At 54.9% G+C, this 18799-nt stretch overlaps 10 protein-coding genes across 10 annotated transcripts; 4 read left to right on the forward strand and 6 right to left on the reverse strand.

The window, feature by feature from the left end:
- Window positions 1–413: 413 nt before the first annotated feature.
- Window positions 414–1628, reverse strand: BDW74DRAFT_182995 (uncharacterized protein; the record flags this gene model as incomplete). The annotated part of the gene is made up of 5 exons (XM_073730393.1): window positions 414–583; window positions 628–759; window positions 811–914; window positions 975–1391; window positions 1438–1628. The coding sequence occupies 5 exons, from the start codon at window positions 1626–1628 to the stop codon at window positions 414–416; spliced, it is 1014 nt and encodes a 337-aa protein (XP_073578968.1).
- Window positions 1629–1928: 300 nt separating this feature from the next.
- On the forward strand, window positions 1929–3564 carry BDW74DRAFT_182996 (uncharacterized protein; the record flags this gene model as incomplete). The annotated part of the gene is made up of 2 exons (XM_073730394.1): window positions 1929–3202; window positions 3246–3564. The coding sequence occupies 2 exons, from the start codon at window positions 1929–1931 to the stop codon at window positions 3562–3564; spliced, it is 1593 nt and encodes a 530-aa protein (XP_073578969.1).
- Window positions 3565–3824: 260 nt separating this feature from the next.
- BDW74DRAFT_162318 (CocE/NonD family hydrolase) lies at window positions 3825–5732 on the reverse strand. The gene has a single exon (XM_073725932.1). The coding sequence runs from the start codon at window positions 5615–5617 to the stop codon at window positions 3854–3856; it is 1764 nt and encodes a 587-aa protein (XP_073578970.1). The 5' UTR covers window positions 5618–5732; the 3' UTR covers window positions 3825–3853.
- Window positions 5733–5894: 162 nt separating this feature from the next.
- On the forward strand, window positions 5895–7666 carry BDW74DRAFT_188625 (uncharacterized protein; the record flags this gene model as incomplete). Its single annotated transcript, XM_073731775.1, has 2 exons — window positions 5895–6039; window positions 6091–7666. 2 exons carry the CDS (start codon window positions 5895–5897, stop codon window positions 7476–7478), a joined length of 1533 nt encoding a protein of 510 aa, XP_073578971.1. The 3' UTR covers window positions 7479–7666.
- BDW74DRAFT_162322 (putative malic acid transport protein) lies at window positions 7476–9350 on the reverse strand. Its single transcript, XM_073725933.1, has 2 exons — window positions 7802–9350; window positions 7476–7742 (listed from the first exon to the last, which is right to left on the reverse strand). The coding sequence occupies exons 1-2, from the start codon at window positions 8762–8764 to the stop codon at window positions 7539–7541; spliced, it is 1167 nt and encodes a 388-aa protein (XP_073578972.1). The 5' UTR covers window positions 8765–9350; the 3' UTR covers window positions 7476–7538.
- Window positions 8911–9354, reverse strand: BDW74DRAFT_183000 (GFA family protein; the record flags this gene model as incomplete). Its single annotated transcript, XM_073730395.1, has 1 exon — window positions 8911–9354. One exon carries the CDS (start codon window positions 9352–9354, stop codon window positions 8911–8913), a length of 444 nt encoding a protein of 147 aa, XP_073578973.1.
- Window positions 9355–9526: 172 nt separating this feature from the next.
- On the reverse strand, window positions 9527–11315 carry BDW74DRAFT_188627 (inorganic phosphate transporter; the record flags this gene model as incomplete). Its single annotated transcript, XM_073731776.1, has 3 exons — window positions 9527–9709; window positions 9760–11189; window positions 11240–11315. The coding sequence occupies 3 exons, from the start codon at window positions 11313–11315 to the stop codon at window positions 9527–9529; spliced, it is 1689 nt and encodes a 562-aa protein (XP_073578974.1).
- Window positions 11316–11409: 94 nt separating this feature from the next.
- On the reverse strand, window positions 11410–11753 carry BDW74DRAFT_162324 (uncharacterized protein). The gene has a single exon (XM_073725934.1). The coding sequence runs from the start codon at window positions 11735–11737 to the stop codon at window positions 11555–11557; it is 183 nt and encodes a 60-aa protein (XP_073578975.1). The 5' UTR covers window positions 11738–11753; the 3' UTR covers window positions 11410–11554.
- Window positions 11754–13414: 1661 nt separating this feature from the next.
- Window positions 13415–15313, forward strand: BDW74DRAFT_171003 (uncharacterized protein; the record flags this gene model as incomplete). The annotated part of the gene is made up of 2 exons (XM_073727244.1): window positions 13415–13436; window positions 13512–15313. The coding sequence occupies 2 exons, from the start codon at window positions 13415–13417 to the stop codon at window positions 15311–15313; spliced, it is 1824 nt and encodes a 607-aa protein (XP_073578976.1).
- Window positions 15314–15841: 528 nt separating this feature from the next.
- On the forward strand, window positions 15842–18091 carry BDW74DRAFT_103322 (flavin-containing monooxygenase). The gene has a single exon (XM_073721561.1). It carries the CDS (start codon window positions 16371–16373, stop codon window positions 17973–17975), a length of 1605 nt encoding a protein of 534 aa, XP_073578977.1. The 5' UTR covers window positions 15842–16370; the 3' UTR covers window positions 17976–18091.
- Window positions 18092–18799: the final 708 nt, after the last annotated feature.

The raw sequence follows: 18799 nt of genomic DNA on the forward strand, positions 1-18799 counted from the left end.
GCTCCAAGATATTTCTTTTAATCCTGTACATTAATAACATGCTGCTATATAATGAGCCTCCTTGATAGGGAGGTAATATAAGCGGCTCGGAGACATGAGAGGTGAACTTACCCTTTCCGTTGAATTTTTCATGATTTAGAGCAGATGAGACAACCAGTCGTGACAGGGTGAGTGCAGAATATGGAGGGACAGCAGTTCTTATATTCGGAGGCGCCAGCGGGTGGTGATGATAATATATCGGGCGGCTAGCCCGGAAGCAGCGAAACTAACCACAACAGAAATTCCACAGGTCTTGCTTTACAGAAAATACAGTGCTATTTATCACTACAGTCGGGCCTAGCAGCGCGCGACGCTTACGCCGACCCCCACTTCAGCCGCGCTTAGTATAGCTGCGTCTAATATATGGATCTTAGCTACGCACTGGCCTTCAGATACGGAATTCCCGTCAGCTTGAACCCCCTCTCTGTCAGCTGCACCGGCTTGCGAGGCTTCTTCCTGTTGTACGGGTCCAGCTCTCCGTTTCGATGGACGGGCAAGTCAACGACGTGCATGGCGTTCGGCCAGTGGGTGGTCATTTTGGTTTCTACACTGTCAGTCAAGAACACCTGCTAGGGCGAGTCGGCATACCTTCGAAAGCCATCTTCTTGGTGAGCAATTGCTCCTTGGTAGCGTCTTCCACCGGCATGTAGCAGGTGTACACTGCGAACCGCGGCTGCGAGGTCTTGGATGAGAGGTTGTAGTGTGGCGTGCGTGAGTCCCCTGCTCATCCGGTTAACATGTCGCCGATGATGAAAAAGGCGAGATACATACAGAGGAGCAGATCACCAGGCTCAGCAGTAAGCTTGATCCACTCACAGCCTCTGTCCTTAAGCCACTGCATTCCAGCATCTGTGAACCCATACCACTCTTTGGTCCTGTCGCGTCTATATTAGCCGCAATTATTAGATAAACAGGAAGTATAGTGCCGGATATACCAGGACCAGATCCTCTCCTCATCCTTGAACGCCTCGTGGAACTCCTCGCTGAGCAAATGCGCCCCCTTACACACGATCAAACCCCCATCGTCCGGGCCATTGGGAAGCAAGTTCACCAAGCCCTGGAGACACCTGAACCCAGGCTTTGCAGGGTCCTGGTCCTGATGCGGCCAAGGGGTGTTCGGCTTGACATCCGTCCGGTTTGGAAATCCAATGTTGACCGAGTCGAACGAGACGATTATGTCTTCGGTATCGTAGACCTTTTCAAAGGCGCCGACGACGCCGGGCTCCTGGCGCACCGCCCAGGTGAAGGACTCATGCGAGACCGCGTAGCCTAGGCACATGCCTTTCTCGTTGATGTCGGGCAGATGGTCCTTGTGAATTGTCTTGGGATCGTGCCGATCAAACCCAAGGTTACTACCAATGTTAGAGCTTGCGTTGCATTAAGGACGAGGAGGCTTACAATCCCTCAAGCCACTCATAGATCTCGTCTGCGTACTTGAGCGCACGGTCGCGCGGAACGGCACCTTTGACAACCGCGAAGCCGTTCTTCAGCAGGTCGTCGCGGAAGTCGCCATAATGCACATCCGTCCCGTGCGAGAAAACGCGACCGGAGGGTACGGTGGTGGTGGTGGTAGTAGTAGTCGTCGACATGATGAATGTACCTGGATGATGTTGAGTGGTAGGCCATCTTCGTCAACACTCTTGCTCACGTTTATACTCAACCCAAGTGGCAATACGGGCCCGGTTCGGCTCGGTTGGCGGTTCAGCCCAGCCGGCTATGCAATGTATGCATGGGCAGTACCTCCCCTACCCCGAAACCCCAGGTGTTCGGAAGAGTGGGCGCAGGCGATGTGGAGCCGACAGTTTGACACTGCGGGGTTAATCCCTACCGTACTAGTACAGCCTGGATGAAACAGCAAGGATGATGACACCTGTACTTGTCAGGCCATCATGGAGTCCTCCACCCCCAAGCGCAAGCGCCTCTCGTACGCTTGCAACTACTGCCGCGAAAAGAAGACGCGCTGCGATGAAGGACAGCCCTCTTGCCGCAATTGCCAGGCTGCCGGGGTACAATGCATCACCACTGATAAGCGTCGTGCAGGGGCAGTTGTCACCAGCCGGCGACGGCCCAGTCCCAATGCTGCTCCCAGTACGGTAGTCACGCCGTCGGAGAGCGCTGTCAAGACACCGGTGTCTTTACCGCAGGCCTCTCCATTGCCTGCAATTACCAGTCAAGGCTTACGCCCACCTGCCCAATGCTGGGAGCGGTCCGGCTGGCGGAGCGGTCGGCTCCCGATGATGCCCCGATTCGTGGGAGGATGTATGTTCGAGATCATGACCGAGTGGTTGGACCTAGCGTTCTATCGCTTGAGGATCCCTGTCCCTTACCCAGCTCCGCTGCAGCCAGGTTCAGCGTCGTCGGGATCTGTACTTGTGCCAGTATCGCCGCCAACTTTGCCGTCAAGTCCGGAGATGCGCCTACTGGGCCAAAGGTTTCTGGAGACCGTCTGCTGCATCTTTCCGTTTGTGAGCGAGGATGAGGTGCATCCGATCTGTGATATGAATCTTGCAGGATCACCCTCTAGACAAGCACTAGCCTACCTCATTGCAGCCGCTGCGTCCATGACAGATAGACACTCCCAATCAGAGGGCTACATTGCCTACTGCAACTCGCTCCTCGGTCACATGGTAGCGGAACGAACCTCACAATCTGTCCAGGCTATCCTGCTTTTCGCCATTCTCTTGCGAAGTTGTGATCATATCGCCTGGGCATGGGATGTGCTTTGCTTAGGCGTTTCAATTGCCCAATCGATCGGGATTAACCAAGCGACAACCGTAGGGCCCCAAAGCTCGACATGGTGGTGTATATACGTATTCGAGAAGATCCTTGCCTTCGAAAGCGGACGTGCCTCGATGATATGGGACCGTGAATTGTCGCAGCCTGCTCAAATGGATGACGACGATGATCCAACCGAAAACTACAAATGGGCCTGTATCAGCCTCGCAAACACTTTGCATGAGATGCAGGATCGCGCAGCAGGTGCGTGGCGGAGAGAGGAATGGCTGCCACAAAGCGTAGATGAAGCCATTGAGGAGAAGATTCACACTGGAGGAGAGTTGGCCACACTCCTGGACCGCTGGTGGGGTGGCCTATCTCCGGAATATCGAACTGCATCAGCGTTCTCCCAGCAGTCTGCTTTCCTTTCATTCTACCACCACTACGCGTGAGTATCTGCAGTGACCAGTGGACGTTGCTGACCTGCCCAGACTCATCCTCCTCAATCGAAGCGTCCTGTTGATTGAGACTTGTGAGTTGCGTGAGATGATAGCCCGCTACGCCTCTGGGAAGCCGTGGCAGCATCGTCTTGCCAACGGGGCTGGGACTTGCGTCGAAGCTGCTAGAGACATGATCAAGCTCGCTGTTGCTATGGTTGATACTGGATTGCCGACATACATGACGGTGTTAACGTCGCCTCTCAGCGCCGTCTATGTCCTTGCTGTGCATATCCTTCGGGAGCGGCATTCTCTGCTTGTTCGGTCTGATTTTGAAGTGCGTTTCAAACTCATTGTTTGCTCGCGAAGCTAACTTTATCAGCTCATGAAAGCCGCCATTGTGATAATCAGGCAACATTACGCTCGATTAGATGATACTCAGCGAGTGAATGAAGTACTGTCTGCACTTGAGACGTACACAGCAGAATGCTTGAACGGACAAGTTCCAGAAGCCTTCGGACCTGGGCTTACAGAATGCTCACCGTTGAATGATAGAGATCTACAATTATGGGGACCCTCAGCGCTAGACTGGGCCGGCTGGGACTGGAACGACCTAAGCCATCTATTCGAAAGCAGCGAGTAACGCAATTACCACATCTAGTCTAAACAAACGGTAGCACCAAATGACTGTCATACTTCCCGCCAACATGGACCCAATGCTTTCCTTTATTCCGGACGTGGTCTGATGTCCCGAAGTTCGATATCCCCTGGTAGTGCCCTGCGATCCGTAGCTGCAGGCTCTCACCTGCTTCGTACTCGACTCCCATTCCCCAGATGCCGATCTCCAGCCGGACGACTGTGCCAGGCGAGATCTTTTCCTCTCGCTCGTGTGGGTGGAAGGGCCAATTTTCATGCATGGACTTGCTGGCGTCGATTGCGCGATGCGACGCGCGTAGGATGCCGGTTGGACCTTGGTAGAGGATGACTTCTGTGCGCTTGTCGGCAGGAATCTCTTCTATCGAAGACACGGGCAGGCCTTTCCAGGGTATATTGAGGTTGAACATTACTTCTCCGGATGCAGAGAGTTTGCTTAGCACAAGGAAAATGTCCATATCGTCGTGCTCGTCGCAGCGCATGTACAGCACTGCCTTGGGGATTCCAACTAGTTGTGTGCACTCTTGGAAGGTGTAGGTGAATTTCGCCATGTCCTTGGGGTCCTCCGAATTATATGACACCGTACCGGAATCAGACGAAGGGCTGTCAATCAGCAACTCACCCTTCGGGTCCAGATACGCCTTCCGATATACAGTCCGCGGCAGTGGGAAATTCGGCTCAACAATATTCGCCAGCGGCTGACTCTCGCCGTACCGGAGCACCGCCATCCTCACGCGCGGCGTATCCTCCCACCCATTCTCCACCCCCTTCAGATACCGATCAAAGAAAGCCTTCAGCTCGACGTTTGCCTCGGGATTCCCCCACAGATCAAACCACTCCTGGTACGGGTGCCACCGCAGCCACTTGTGCTCGCTCTGCACCTCCAGCCACCCCCGGATCGCGCCCATCCCGTGCATCGTGTTCGTCCACGTCCCTGTGATATACGTCGGAATATTGATCTTCTTCATGTCGGGTCGCTTGTCGTTCCACCAGTCGCACGCCAGCGGGTGCGTTTCGTACATGCGCCGGAAACTCTCAATCCCGTTGCGCCCGCGCAGCATGTACTTGACAATGAGGTGGTCGAATAAGTCTCCGCCGTAGATACCCCCGCGAGCGAACTGTTCGCGGTACAGATCGCCACAGCCTTCCCAGGGCGCAATGGCCTTAAGCGATGGCGGCTGCAATGCTGCAATGAACCACTGGATTATGGCGAGGTGGGAGTTCCCCGCGAGTCCGACGCTGCCGCTGCACCAGTCCTGCTGCGCGATCCATTCGATTACGTCGTACCCATCTTGCGCTTCTTGCGTGCCCATGATCGCCATCGTTCCTTTGGAGTCGAACGCCCCGCGTGAGTCGACGTTGACGATCGCGTACCCGTGCTGCACGTACTCCGCTGGATCGGGTGCTTCGAACTTCTCGAGTCCGCTTAGGGTTCCATCGGGGATGCCGAGATTCCACGGCGTCATGAGACGCAAAGAGTCGATGCCGTTGAATTTCTTGCCGAAGGGGCTCCAGCAGATGATTGCTGGGACGGTTGGGTTGGGGCTCGGTGTGCGGTAGATGTCGGCGTAGAGGGTGCATCCATCGCGTACGACGATCGCGACGTCATGGTCTACCTGGATGTCGCACGGTAGAGCTCGTCTGCCTGGTGCGGTTTGGTGGCCTTTGGGCAGGATCTCCGAGCGAGGGTTGAGGCCTTGGTAGCCCCCGTGCCCTACCTCTGGGGCGTTGAGGTCGTCGATGGGGGGATTGACTTGGAATTTGACAGGCATTTTGCGTTTATCGATGTCCAATGATAAGAAAGCAAGTATCCGGCTAAGATAGAGTGCTTATTATAGGTATATACCATGCCCACCGGAAATCCGGCTCGGCTGGCGGTTGGGGTCGGTTCGGGTCGCGGCTCCACGACTTGCATCCATCCCCACGGGGGTTGGGGTATGGGGTATGGGAAACCCAGTCATCTTCCAAGGGAAGTAAGCAAGCAGTCTAGGGCACGGTACTTAAGGCTTCCCTGTCACGACTGCTCCAGTGGTGTCCGCATCAAACAACATGGATAAATCCGAAATCGTGCACGAAGAGGTCATCCCCTCCAAGCCTGGGCATGGGATCTCCGGCTCCGGAGCCCCAGGGGACGTCGAGCTCCTGCGAGGCAGCGATACCATCCTCATCCCAACGCCATCGCCAGACCCCAAAGGTAGCCCTACTATCTCATCCACGCCATGCCATACTGACCCTGACTTGATAGACCCCCTCAACCTCCCCGCCTACCGCAAATGGATTCTCCTAGTCCTCGTCTCGGCATACAGCTGCACCTCTGTCGTCCTCTGCTCAGGCATGGGCCCCATCTTCTCCGTCGTGCAGGCCGAATACCCCGGCCAGGAAGACCGCGCCAACGATCTCCTCACATACCCCACCCTCTTCATGGGCATCGGCAACCTAATTAGCATGCCCTTCGCGCTGAGCATCGGCCGTCGACCCGTCTTCCTCGCGTCCATGGTCCTACTCGTCGCGACGGGCATCTGGTGTGCCTGCTCCCAGAGCCTGGGCAGCCATATTGCAGGCCGGAATATCATGTCCCTGGCCGCTGGGCAGAGTGAAGCCCTTTCGCCCGCCATCGTCCAGGAGATCCACTTCCTGCATGAGCGCGGCCGCAAACTCGCATGGTTCATCTTCATCCAGAATGTGACGGCCGGCGTGTTTTTCGTGGTCTCGACGTATATGGTGAGTGCGTGGGGGTGGCGCTGGTGGTATGGGTTCTTCACCATCATGAATGCGGCTGTCTTCGTGCTCTCCGTCGTCTTTGTTTCCGAATCCAGATATGATCGCTCGCCAGAAGATATGCGCGGTGAGCCCAAGAGCCCCGTCGAGGGACAGGCAGAGCAGTATACTCCCCGAACATGGCGCCACGACCTCTCGCTCTTCGTCGTCAAGCCGCGCTGGAGCATTATCCCTACCTTCTACAAGCACGTCGCGCAGGGCCTCTGTATCCCCATTACGTTGTGGCTCCTGCTCCTCAATGGTGCCTTTCTGGGAGTGTACGTCTTCCAGTCTGCGACCTTCTCGACTATCCTTCTGGCCCCGCCATACAGCTTCGCGTTTACCTCCCTCGGCTCCGTCCAAGCCGGCCAGATCGTCAGCTGCATGATCTTCCTCCCATTACTAGGATACGGCAGCGACCTGACAATCCGGGCCCTCACAAAACGCAACCACGGTCTCTACAGACCCGAGTACCGTCTCCCGGTGATTGGGATCCCCGCCATCGTCGGCGTCATCTGCGGCATCATCTACGGGCAGGCCGGCTCATCCCCGGAGGACTGGAACGTCAGCGCGATTGTGGTCGGCTACAACGCGAGCTTCTTTGCGTTTCTAGGCGCGAATATCGTCGGTATTACGTACGCCGTTGATTCCTTCCCCCTCCGCGCGGAGCCCTTCCTTGTGGTTATTTGTGCTGGCCGTGGGATTATATCGTTTGGGCTCAGTTATGCGACGCTCCCTGCGGTTAGGAGTATTGGATATGATATGACGATGGTTGTTGAGATGGTTATTTGTGCGGCGCTGGCTTTTTTGGCTGTTCCGATGTACGTCTTTGGGCCGAGGGTTCGGAGGGCTGTGCAGGGGTGGGTTGGGAAGTAAACGTAGGGTATCTGATTCCATATTATATATGTCCTATATGTCGTATATACATTGCGGGTATCATACAGTCTGCCCCTCGCTCTTAGGCACCCTCCACCCCCTCTCCAGCCCAAAGAGTTTTCCCGTCACAATGCCTTTAATCGTAAGCAGATTCAGCAACACCCATAGTATCAACAATATCAGAAGCAACACTGTCGACCAGACATTAAACGCCGGAGAGTCCATCAGCTTGCCCAGCTGCACTGCGGCATTGTTATACACACCCTGCCACCACATCAGCCCTGTCCACCTTAACATACTATCCAAGGAAGGAAACGTCTTACCCAAGGAAAAATCAAACTCCACGCACTCAGCGAAAACGCCACATTCCTGAACCCCCCGCTCTGCACTTTCAACGTGTACACAATACTCAGTATCGCCAGTATCCACCAGAACGTCCCGAACCCCCATGCCAGAATTCCCGCAAACTGGCTCACAACCCCAATAGGCCCGGCTGCTTCGGATGTAAGCAGTGTGCCCCGGTTATAAGACCCGAAACTGCTGCTCACTGCAGAACCGAGGATCTGTAATGCGAAACTCGCCTGACCGAAGGGGCCGCAGAGTACCATGTCCTGGTATGCTTCGCTGTACCGCGGATATTTTCTGTCGAAGTGGTGGTAGACAATACAGGCGTCGATGCAGGTTGCCAGTCCGATTCCGGCGCCGAGTTCCATGTAGGAGACAATAATAGCAGGGATCTTGAGGCGTGCGCTGAATGTGCTGTTTTGGGAAATCACGCCGCCGCCGGCTGCGGATGTTAAGATCGAAATTACAGGTAGCAAGAAAGAAGGTGGCATATGCTCGATTCCCGAAGGCTGCATTTTCAGTTGGCTGTAGGGAACACCGAGGACGGTGCAGATGGATAGGAATGTGCTGATCCACCAGAGGATGTAAGCTGTGAGCTCAGCGCCAAAAGATCCCTTGTACTGCAGAGTAATCATCTGGATGATTGATGTAAACGCGATCGGGGCGCTGGCGAGACACGAAGCCTCGACAACGTTATGCCGGATTTCGCTGGTGACATGCCGTCTGTATAAGATTATCCGGGTAATGTATATACCCAGGAACAGGCCCAGCAGAACAATGGCGTAGATCCAGACAATCTTGGCGAGGATGGGCAGCGCGCCGAATTGGTAATGCAGCTGGTGCAGGATTACGGCCAGGATGCTGGTGCCTTGCGGGATGAGGAACCACGAGGAGGTGAAGTTGTAGATGGCGCGGGAGACGGGGTGGAGGGTTTCTTCCATTGTATCTCTCTACCAGAGTACCTAGGCAGGTAGGATAGGGTGGTATATGGCATTGGGTGTGATAATGCAGGGGGGTATATAAGGCTGACAGGCCAATGATGTCATCGATTCGACCCCACAAGGCTGCAGGCAGCAAGTTAACAACTTCAAGCGAGATCAACATCAACGTATTCCTTCATTGAGTCCGGGAAGCCCAGCTCTTGCGGTGCATCGTCACCAATTGTATACCACTCCGGCTTGCTCTTGACGAAAATGTGGTTGTCGACTTTAGGGACAGCTCCCTCCTTCACTGTTACTGCGACGATTCCTACTTCATCTGGATTTCCGTCATACACCATCGAGATCGGGGAATGGCATGAGCCACAGACTGTTCGAGTCGCGAAACTTGATAGTCGCAGTTCGACGAGCTCGTCGGATTGAGCCCACTCGAAATGTTCTTTCTTGACGTTGGTGAACGGAGCGAACGGGGCGCCATGGAGGAGCTGGCAGGTGGTGCAGTAGCAGAAGGACAGCCCATAGAGAGGGCCGGTGGTCAGGTAGCGGGTCTTGCCGCAAAAGCAGCCGCCAGTAACAGTGGAGGTTGTCGCCATGTTGTTGAGGTGTTGTATAGAAGAGAGTCTAATGGGGGCTGGGGGGTGGGGTGACCTATATACATGACATCATACGTCATCTATCCCCGACTGCAGGCCTGTTGTCACAGCTCATTGGTCATATCGAGAACAGCCAAGAGAGTTTACACTTTACTCTGTGCAGCAGGTCAGGTTAGGGCACAGGCCACCGCGGGGCATTCAGGATCAGCCCCATGAGCATCCCGGCCAGCAATGCTGTCACCGGGACTGTGATGATCCATCCAAAGTAGATCCACGCCACCAGGCGCAGGTTGATGCACCGCCAGTCGCCGTTGGCTAGGCCGACTCCGATGGATGCTCCGGCTATACATTGCGTCTTGTCTCTCTGTTAGCATTGCTAAACATCAAAGAAAAAGATGGACGCACCGTCGACACCGGCAACCTCAACCTCGTCGCCATGAGAATGGTCATGGCACTGCTCAGCTCCATACAGAACCCCCTCGACGGCGACATCAGCGTCAGCCGATTCCCCAAATTCCGCATGAGATGGTACCCATACGTCAACAGACCAAGAACGATGGCACCGCCGCCAAAAGCAAGCACCCACGTCGGCACCGGCACCTCATCCTCAATTTCTCCACTCCGCCAAACCAGATACGCCGTCGCAAACGGCGCAATTGCGTTCGCAACATCGTTGGCCCCATGCACGAACGAGGCCGTCGCCGCCGTTAAAATCTGCAGCGAGCTGTACATGTACTCGGCCCGGTTATCGTACCGCGCCGCCCGCGCGTGCATGTCCTGGATATCCCAGCTCAGCACGGTCTGGCGCTTCTGCGCATGGATCACGTCTTGCTCGAGGCCGTGGTAGAGGATGCGTTGGACTGACCACCAGATCACGGCCCAACTGGTCCACGGTCCGATCGGGCGCGGCGGGACGCCTTCGACGGGTGGTGTCCTTGTTCCCTCCAGGCGCTCCGGGTCGTTGGGGTGGGGATTGTAACCCGTTGCAGTTTGGATAGATTGCAGGAGGCTCTCCGACGCGCGGAGACACTTGAGCTCTTCCGTCGTCAGGTGCCCGCGGTAGTAATCTTTGATATTGAGACTGCTGCGACCGGGAGGTGGCGGGTTCGGTAGAGGGCGCGAGAGCAGGAACGGACCGCGCCAGGCATGGTGCCACTTTATCTGCCAGTCCTCGTTCATGACGCGGCGCCAGAGGTAGGGCAGGAGGAAGAGGATTTCCAAAAGCGTACAGCCGGTCGCGACTGTTACCACCGCGACGGCGACTTGCATCCCGCTCAGCTCGACATCCAGCTGAATCCCCTTCCACACGATGAGCATCGTCAACCCCCCAATCGCAATGAAAGTGTATATCGGAATTGAAAACAACGCCCGATGCACAGCATATCGACTCGAGAGCACGAAGTGCTTCGTGATCAGGAACATAACCGCCCCCAGCGCGCCCGCAATTCCCGGCGCAACCCCCCACGCCGCGAAAACCTGCGCAACGCCGTTCCACCCCCAGTGTATATTCTTGATTCCGACCGATGCCGTCCCTGCCCCGACGAGACCGCCAATGATCGAGTGTGTCGTGCTCACTGGTAACCCGCAGCGCGTCGCGACTGTCAGGAAGATAGACGAGCCGATGATCGCGCACATCATGGCGAGCATTAGCACGGCGGGCTCGGCGTCGTACAGATGCGGATCGATGATGCGCTCGCGGACAGTCTCGGCGACGCGCGAGCCCACGCTGATGGAGCCCGCCAGCTCCATGCAGGCGGCGATCAGCATCGCCTGTTTGAGGGTGAGGGAGCGCGAGGAGACGGACGAGGCGAAGGAGTTGGCGACATCGTTGGCGCCTAACAAGTTAGTATCGACTTGATGAAATTCGCGAACAGGGGGTGAATACCTATATTCCACGCATCCAGAAACGCGAAGATCGTCGTGATCGCAAAGATATAGTCATACTGGTGGAGGACGGCCATTCCATAGATGCCGTAGCCAGATCAGTCTATGTTAGGGTAAGTAAACAGGTCGAGTTTCAGGCAGGAGTCCATGACAGAGGGAGGCATGATTGACAGTTCAAGTGACAGGTCTACCAGCAGCAGAATACTTATGGGTTAATGTTTGATTGTCTGATACATTCATGAGATGACGAGGAAAGGATGGCTTGTCCTATACTGGGCAGGGCATCAACACCATTGTCCACCCCACGTGCGTCGGTCTAGCGTTGGTACTGGCCTGGGCTAGGGCTGGGCCCCAAGACTCCCGCAGCACACGTGGAGTAACGATACAATGCACCTGGTTCCGGTTTATTTGCGAGAAATGTCATGGCGCTAATGTATGTATGTTCGTTCAGATCTGCCTTCCGCGCTACCCGCTCGTGCTCTCGGGCGCCTTTATCCATGAAGTTCGAGCTATCCCCGCAGCGACCGTGATCAGGCCCGTTTTGCTAATTGGAGCAGAACACATGGGGATACTCTGATCGCAAGCTTGGAATCGTGCCCCAGATGAGCGCAGCACTGAACCTCGGTCTAGACGCGCCTGGTTGCGAAGTACAGGCACCCCGAGCCTGGGCAATTTCTCGCGTTTCTACAGCTTCTACAACATCATTTGATCATGCTCCTGTTTTATTCTTGGCGATATCATCGCGGCTCATTCTCCTCAAGGTATGACCCAAGACACAGCCAGAGTGGCGTTCTTAACCTGTGATCTGATAGCAAGTTCCGGCGTGAGATTGCGCTCGGGGTCTGTGATGAGTTTGGACCGTAGAGGGCTTAGGGTGCTTGCGTTAATTCCCACGATACAAGCTAACGTGATCTAGCTGGACGCGATAAGCCTCTTGGACCTGAAGAGCAATCTTCTACCGGATTATTTTGTAGTCCATCGTACGGCGTGTATCAGTGCTGTTGGTTCGATGCACTCTGAGTCGGTCCGCAGGCACCCGTGTTGAGGGTACCTAGGTAGATTAACTTTAATTTCACCATGACGGCACTCGGCTTCTAGGACGGAAGGCAGACCTCAACCCTTTTATTGCCTATTTGGCAGGCGCGATCTTGTACTTGCGGAGCACGGGTGCTTTCAGCCGTAAGGTAGGTGGCCGCGTGGTGTAACTGGCGTGCTGTCCCCCCACCCAGGGATGCTCGAAACCCTAATCTAACATCCCTTGTCCGAACCAAACCGCCTTGGCATGTTGCTACAACTCCATCATGGTTTACTCCCTTTGCCTGGCGAGTACGAAGGTTGCAGGTCCTATAACCGCTTTCGATTTGACGTGACATGACTTGATCGACTTTCAACCTTGTCCTTTGGTAGGCTGGAGCGCATCTATCAATGGACCTTCATGGAGTAACGGCCCTAGAAGAAACAAAACAGACACCGGATCTGCGATTACCTTTCGTCCATTATGAGAAAGAACGTCCACGTTTCTTGGACGATTCTTGGCGGCTTGTCCCCACAATCCTTCATCCAGGAACCGTGATCGTCGGTCTCCGATCTGCTCTAAACATCCACGGCACGATGGCTCGTTTCTTTCACCTGGATGTATCAGGGAGGGTTCCGTAGTCTGATCCCCATCGTGGACCTCGGTAAGGCATCGATCTCCCACGGTTTACAAGACGGCCAGTCCTTGAAGGCGAAGATTACTAGTCACTATACCCTTGAAGCAGGATGAAGGGCCCGAGTCATTATACAAGTTTGCCGTTTTGAGAATCTACCATCTGGCAATTCAGGAAGGGCTCGGGAATAAGGAATGCCGCAGTAGTCGAGTTGGAAATCAATAGAGCAACGAATACCATATCTACAGAAGACAAACCCCTGCACCCAAGACAACGAACAAATGGTTCGGTCCTCAAAAATAGCTGCCTGATCACCGCTCCACAACAACCCGAATTCCAATTCCAAAGAGATCCTAGTCAAGTGTCCCCCCGCGGGCGCCGAACCCAAATTCTCCAGGACGATCGGTTGTCCAATTGTTTATTGTGCTGCCTACGCGCCAGCCCTACGAGTGGGTCCTCGATTGGCTCTGCTATATAGCCCGACCTCCCTTTACATGAATAACCGCCAAATTCTTAATCACAGCACGATGAGAGTCGACATATTTGCAGGTGCTTTGGCCACGGCCGTTGGAGTTGGCCTGGCTGGTGCCACGCCACTGACCGATATTGATATTGACATCCGAGCCCTCCCCAACGCACCAAACGGCTACGCCCCCGCAAACGTCTCCTGCCCGTCAATTCGCCCTTCCATTCGGAGCGCAGCATCGCTCTCTCCAAACGAGACATCATGGCTAGAGTTCCGCAAAAAGGAAATCGTCTCACCTTTAACATCCCTCCTCACCCGGCTAAACATCACCAATTTCGATGCCCAGGCATACATGAACCAGGTCTCGTCTAATATATCCAATATTCCAACCATCGGAATCGCAGTCTCCGGCGGCGGATACCGCGCTATGCTGAATGGCGCCGGTGCACTCAAGGCATTCGATTCCCGGACACCCAATTCCACGGCAAAAGGACAGCTGGGCGGCCTCTTGCAGTCGTCCACATACATCTCAGCCCTAAGCGGAGGAGGCTGGCTGGTTGGCTCAATCTTCATCAACAACTTCACGACAATCCAACAACTCCAGTCCAGTGAAATAACCTGGGACTTTCGAACCAATATCCTCGAGGGCCCCGACGTCAAGCACTTCCAGCTCCTCTCGACGGCCGAGTACTGGACCGACCTTGTCAAGGCTGTCCATGCGAAGAAACACGCTGGTTTTGAGACTTCGTTAACGGATTACTGGGGCCGCGCACTGTCGTACCAGTTTGTTAATGCGTCGGATGGTGGAGCTAATTATACGTGGTCGTCTATTGCGGAGATGGACAATTTTCGAAATGGGCAGATACCGATGCCCCTTCTTGTTGCGGATGGGAGGAATCCAGGCGAGCTGGTGGTAGGCTCCAACTCAACGGTGTACGAGTTTAGTCCGTGGGAATTCGGGACGTTTGATCCGGCGATCTATGCGTTTGCGCCGTTAAAGTATCTCGGTTCGGACTTCGCCAGTAATAGCCTCGATAACGGGACTGGGAATGGGACGTGTGTCCGCGGCTTCGACAACGCCGGCTTCATCATGGGTACCTCTTCCAGCCTGTTCAACCAGGGCCTCCTGAGGCTAAACAGCACATCCATCCCCGAAACCTTCAAAAAGGCACTAAATGCCATCCTCTCAGCTGTGGGCGAAGCAAACGACGACATAGCAAACTACCCCAACCCATTCCACAACTACACGGGCAGCACAAACGCCATTTCATCAAGGCGTAACCTCAATGTCGTCGACGGCGGCGAAGACGGCCAGAATATCCCGCTGCACCCGCTCATCCAGCCGTCCCGCAATGTGGACGTGATCTTTGCGGTTGATTCTACAGCCAATATCCACAATTGGCCAAACGGGAAGAGTCTCGTGCGTACATACGAGCGCAGTCTGAATGAGAGCGGTGTGGGCAATGGGACGGTTTTCCCTGCTGTTCCGGACACGAATACATTCATCAATTTGGGTCTGAATCAGCGTCCTACGTTCTTCGGGTGTAACAGTTGGAATCTTTCATCCCCTGCCCCGCTGATCGTGTACCTCCCCAATGCGCCGTATAGCTTCATGGCGAATACGTCGACGTATGAGCTTAGTTATAGTTATGAAGATCGAGATGCGATGGTTAGCAATGGGTATAATGTTGTTACAAGGGGAAATAGTACGGAGGATGCAGAGTGGCCGGCGTGTGTGGGGTGTGCGGTTCTTGCCCGCTCGGCGGAGCGCTCGGGGACGGATCTCCCGGATCAGTGTGGGAGATGCTTTCAGCGCTATTGTTGGAATGGGACGCTGGATGCTTCTGAGCCAGGGGATTATGAGCCGGCGCTTATGCTCAAGACGAGTAAGGCGGGGAGAGTGGTGCCTTGGGGGCTTTGGCTTTCGGCTTTGCTGGTGGCTTGGATGGTCTGGGTGTAGGTAGCATTGGAACAGTTGGAAAGGACACTTGGATATTACCCAGCGTTGAATATGATTGGATATGCCGGAGTTATAGAAATTTCTTGACTCTTCTTGATTCCCATGTCAGACACGGTTACATTGGATCGAAAACTGCAGCATGCCACGCGTACAGGACCAGATAGTCATGCTTCAGGCATGTTTTAAACGAGACTAACAAGGTGAAAGTCACCAACCCTTTGTCTGCCCAGCCCTGTGACTTGGGGTTCTAACATTTTCGATCCCTGACTGGTCCGTACAGGACGAACGCCCCCAACAAAGGAGCCAAGGCCCAATCCCACCCGGAATTGGACGGTACCAAAGCCGACAATAGGCCGTGAGTCAGACTGAGCTTACGCGCTTTGTAGTCAAGCGCAGGCAGCCAAGGGAGTGGTTCCAACTCTTACAGAGGTCTGAGATGCCTGGAGGCCGGGACGGCATTGATCACACCAGATAAGCCAATCATTGCCAGTCACTCGATGATCAGCAGGGTGACAGCTGCAAGGTCAGCTCTATACACCTGCGCGTGACATTGACATTGCCATTATTCGGTGCATTCTGTCGCCTACGTTGGCCTCAAATCCCGATTGTAGGGCAGGGACCCCAAGTCAACGGGACGAGATTCGCTCCTCGGTGAGCCAGATTAAGTTCACGAAGGAGAGTGATCGGGACGAAGTCAGCAGTGATTCTCGTCCCGGGAGTTTGGAAGCCAGTCAGAGGGTTGCGTAGATACGAGATCCCTGTCCATTCGCCACTGTACCGAGTAGAGCCGGCGGAACCCAACGTGACCCGTAAGAATGGCGCTGGATTGGTGCTTACGCACTGCCATCACGGACTATTGAACTAAGGGAAGGGCAGGGGTTCCCCGTCAGCTCGTCGCATTGTCTTAAGGTCACGGGTGACCAGGTGAGATTCCCAGGTTTTCATGGTTCCTGCTGCCGTATATAGTTGTCGTTTGCCCATCCTTGCCTCTGCAATTCTGCGACGTTAGTACAATAGCATTGTTGACTATATCTTGTTTGTGCATATATCCCGATCCATGGAAGCAGAAACGGAAGCCCTTGTTGTCGGAGCAAGTTGGGCCGGTCTCTGGACCCTGAACCTCCTTAAGCGTCGCGGCTTGAAGGCCCTGCTTGTCGATGCATGCGAGGACGTCGGCGGAACATGGTGCTATACCCGCTACCCAGGCTGTCGAGTCGATACCGAGATACCCCTATACGAATTCAGCGACCCGGACCTGTGGCAGAACTGGACGTGGTCACAGCGGTTCCCTTCACGGGAGGAGATCCAAGCGTACGTCTCGTGGGTGGTCGATCGTCTGCAGCTAAGAGACAACATCATCCTTCGAACTCGAGTACAGCGTGCGGAATGGGACGAGAGCTCGAGTCGCTGGATCGTGTCCTTGTCCAACGGCAGCACCTATCGAACCCGATACCTCGTCCTCTGCACCGGATACACCACCGTGCCGTATATACCCGACTTCAGGGGCGTCGAGACGTTCAAGAACAGCGTCCATACCTCGGGATGGCGGGAAGACATCGAGTGGAAGAACAAGCGAGTGGGGATAATCGGGAGTGCGGCCAGTGGTCTTCAGATAATCGAGACCCTTGGTCCCCAGGTTGCACATCTGTCGGTCTTCCAGAAGACCCCCAACTTTGCCACGCCGATGCGGCAGAAGGAATACTCGTCCGAGCAGATGTACAACCTGAAGAAGGAATTCTACCCGGAGAAGCTGGGCCAACGCAACGCCATGACCGGCTTCTATGCGTACAAGAACCGGGCCACGTTCGATGACAGCCCCAAGAAGAGGCGGCGATTTTATCAGTCGCTGTGGAAACAAGGAGGTCTTGCATTTTGGTTTGGCAACTATTCAGATCTGCTTACCTCGCGCGAAGCCAACCAGGAAGCATACAGCTTCTGGAGGAAAACCGTCCACGATCGAGTCCGGGATAAGGTCACTGCGGAGAAGCTTGCGCCAGCAAAGCCACCGCATGCGTTTGGCACCAAGAGACCTTCGTTAGAGACTTCATACTTCGAGACATTCAACTTGCCGAATGTCGAGCTGGTCGATGTCAATGAAGAGCCAATCGTCGAAATCACACCCGAGGGCGTCAAAACATCCACTAAATTCCACGATCTCGATCTGCTCATCTATGCGACCGGTTTTGACGCTTTGACCGGCAGTGCGTTGGCCATCGACATCATCGGCGCCGACGGAATGCAGTTGAAATCCAAATGGGATACCCGGATCGACGGCAACGGGGTCTCAACGGCACTCGGTATGATGACGGCAGGATTTCCGAACCTATTCTTCCCCATGGGCCCTCAAGCACCGACGGCACTGGGACTCAGCCCACAACTCGCCGAGATCCAAGGCGAGTGGATCGTAAGCTGCATCGACCATGTCAACGGCAAAGGCTTCGGTCGGGTGGAGGCCACCGCAGAAGGCGAGCAGCACTGGAAGCAGGAAGTCGCGGCCGCGGCACAGCGCACTCTTTTTGGGGAGACCAACTCGTGGTACATGGGCGTCAACATCCCCAATCGCAAGAAGCAGCCGCTGTGCTACTTTGGCGGGATTGGCAGGTATGTTGATTGGATTCATCGGGCGGCGAATTCGGGGTATCAGGGGTTCGTGTTGTCGTAGTTTGTTGATGACGAGTAAATTAGTGTAGTAGCTATCTTGACGCCACTCAATTCAATATGTTTTCGTTCAAGGAAGCCACGACCGCTACTGGTCACCGACTCCTCTTTCCCTAAGCGAAGTGGGCGGAGTCGCTGTGGCGTACTCGAAATTATTGCATCCCCAAACATTGTCCATCAAACAGTTTTCCGTTGACCAAACAGTCGTGCATGAACGAGACCCAGAAACGAGCCGCATGCTGCAAGTGCAATGGCGACTGAATATTCAGGAGCAAGGAGTTCGTCTCCTGCGGCAAATCTGGGCCAATTGTTTCAGAACGCCCCTTTCTGAACTCGAGGCAGTTCGCTCCTTCGAAGGCGAGATGTTTCCGATGAGCGGCAGCCTTGTTGGAGATACCTCGAGACTTGAGAGCGTTGAAGGAATACAATTAGCATCCTTCTTGCCGCCGCATGGCCTCAGCGGCTCAGCCCAACCCAATGAGGCCCGTCCAGGCCCTGAGAGCAATCTCTGTCCGGCGGTTAGTGTGCTGACAGACCCTGTTTCCAATACGAAGGGGCCAATCACTGTTGAGAAAAGGTGCAGTCCACTTTACTCTGCGGCCCCGGTCCGTCTCCAACCAAATCAGGGGTCCAGACTCGCGTTCAACGTTCAACCGTTGCCAGTCTCAGAGTTGCACAGAGGCTGTTGGACACTCTCCAAACTGGCAAGGCGAATCGATATCTCATGGTTTCCTGGCTCCTCGTTGCCATTCCTCTTCACCAACACCAGGAATCAACCGCTGCCCTCGTATCTGCAGAGATTGTCTGCAATGTGCACCTCTCTGCTAG

The sequence above is a fragment of the Aspergillus multicolor genome, assembly GCF_047715735.1.
Source record: "Aspergillus multicolor strain CBS 133.54 unplaced genomic scaffold BDW74scaffold_40, whole genome shotgun sequence".
NCBI lineage: Eukaryota > Fungi > Ascomycota > Eurotiomycetes > Eurotiales > Aspergillaceae > Aspergillus > Aspergillus multicolor.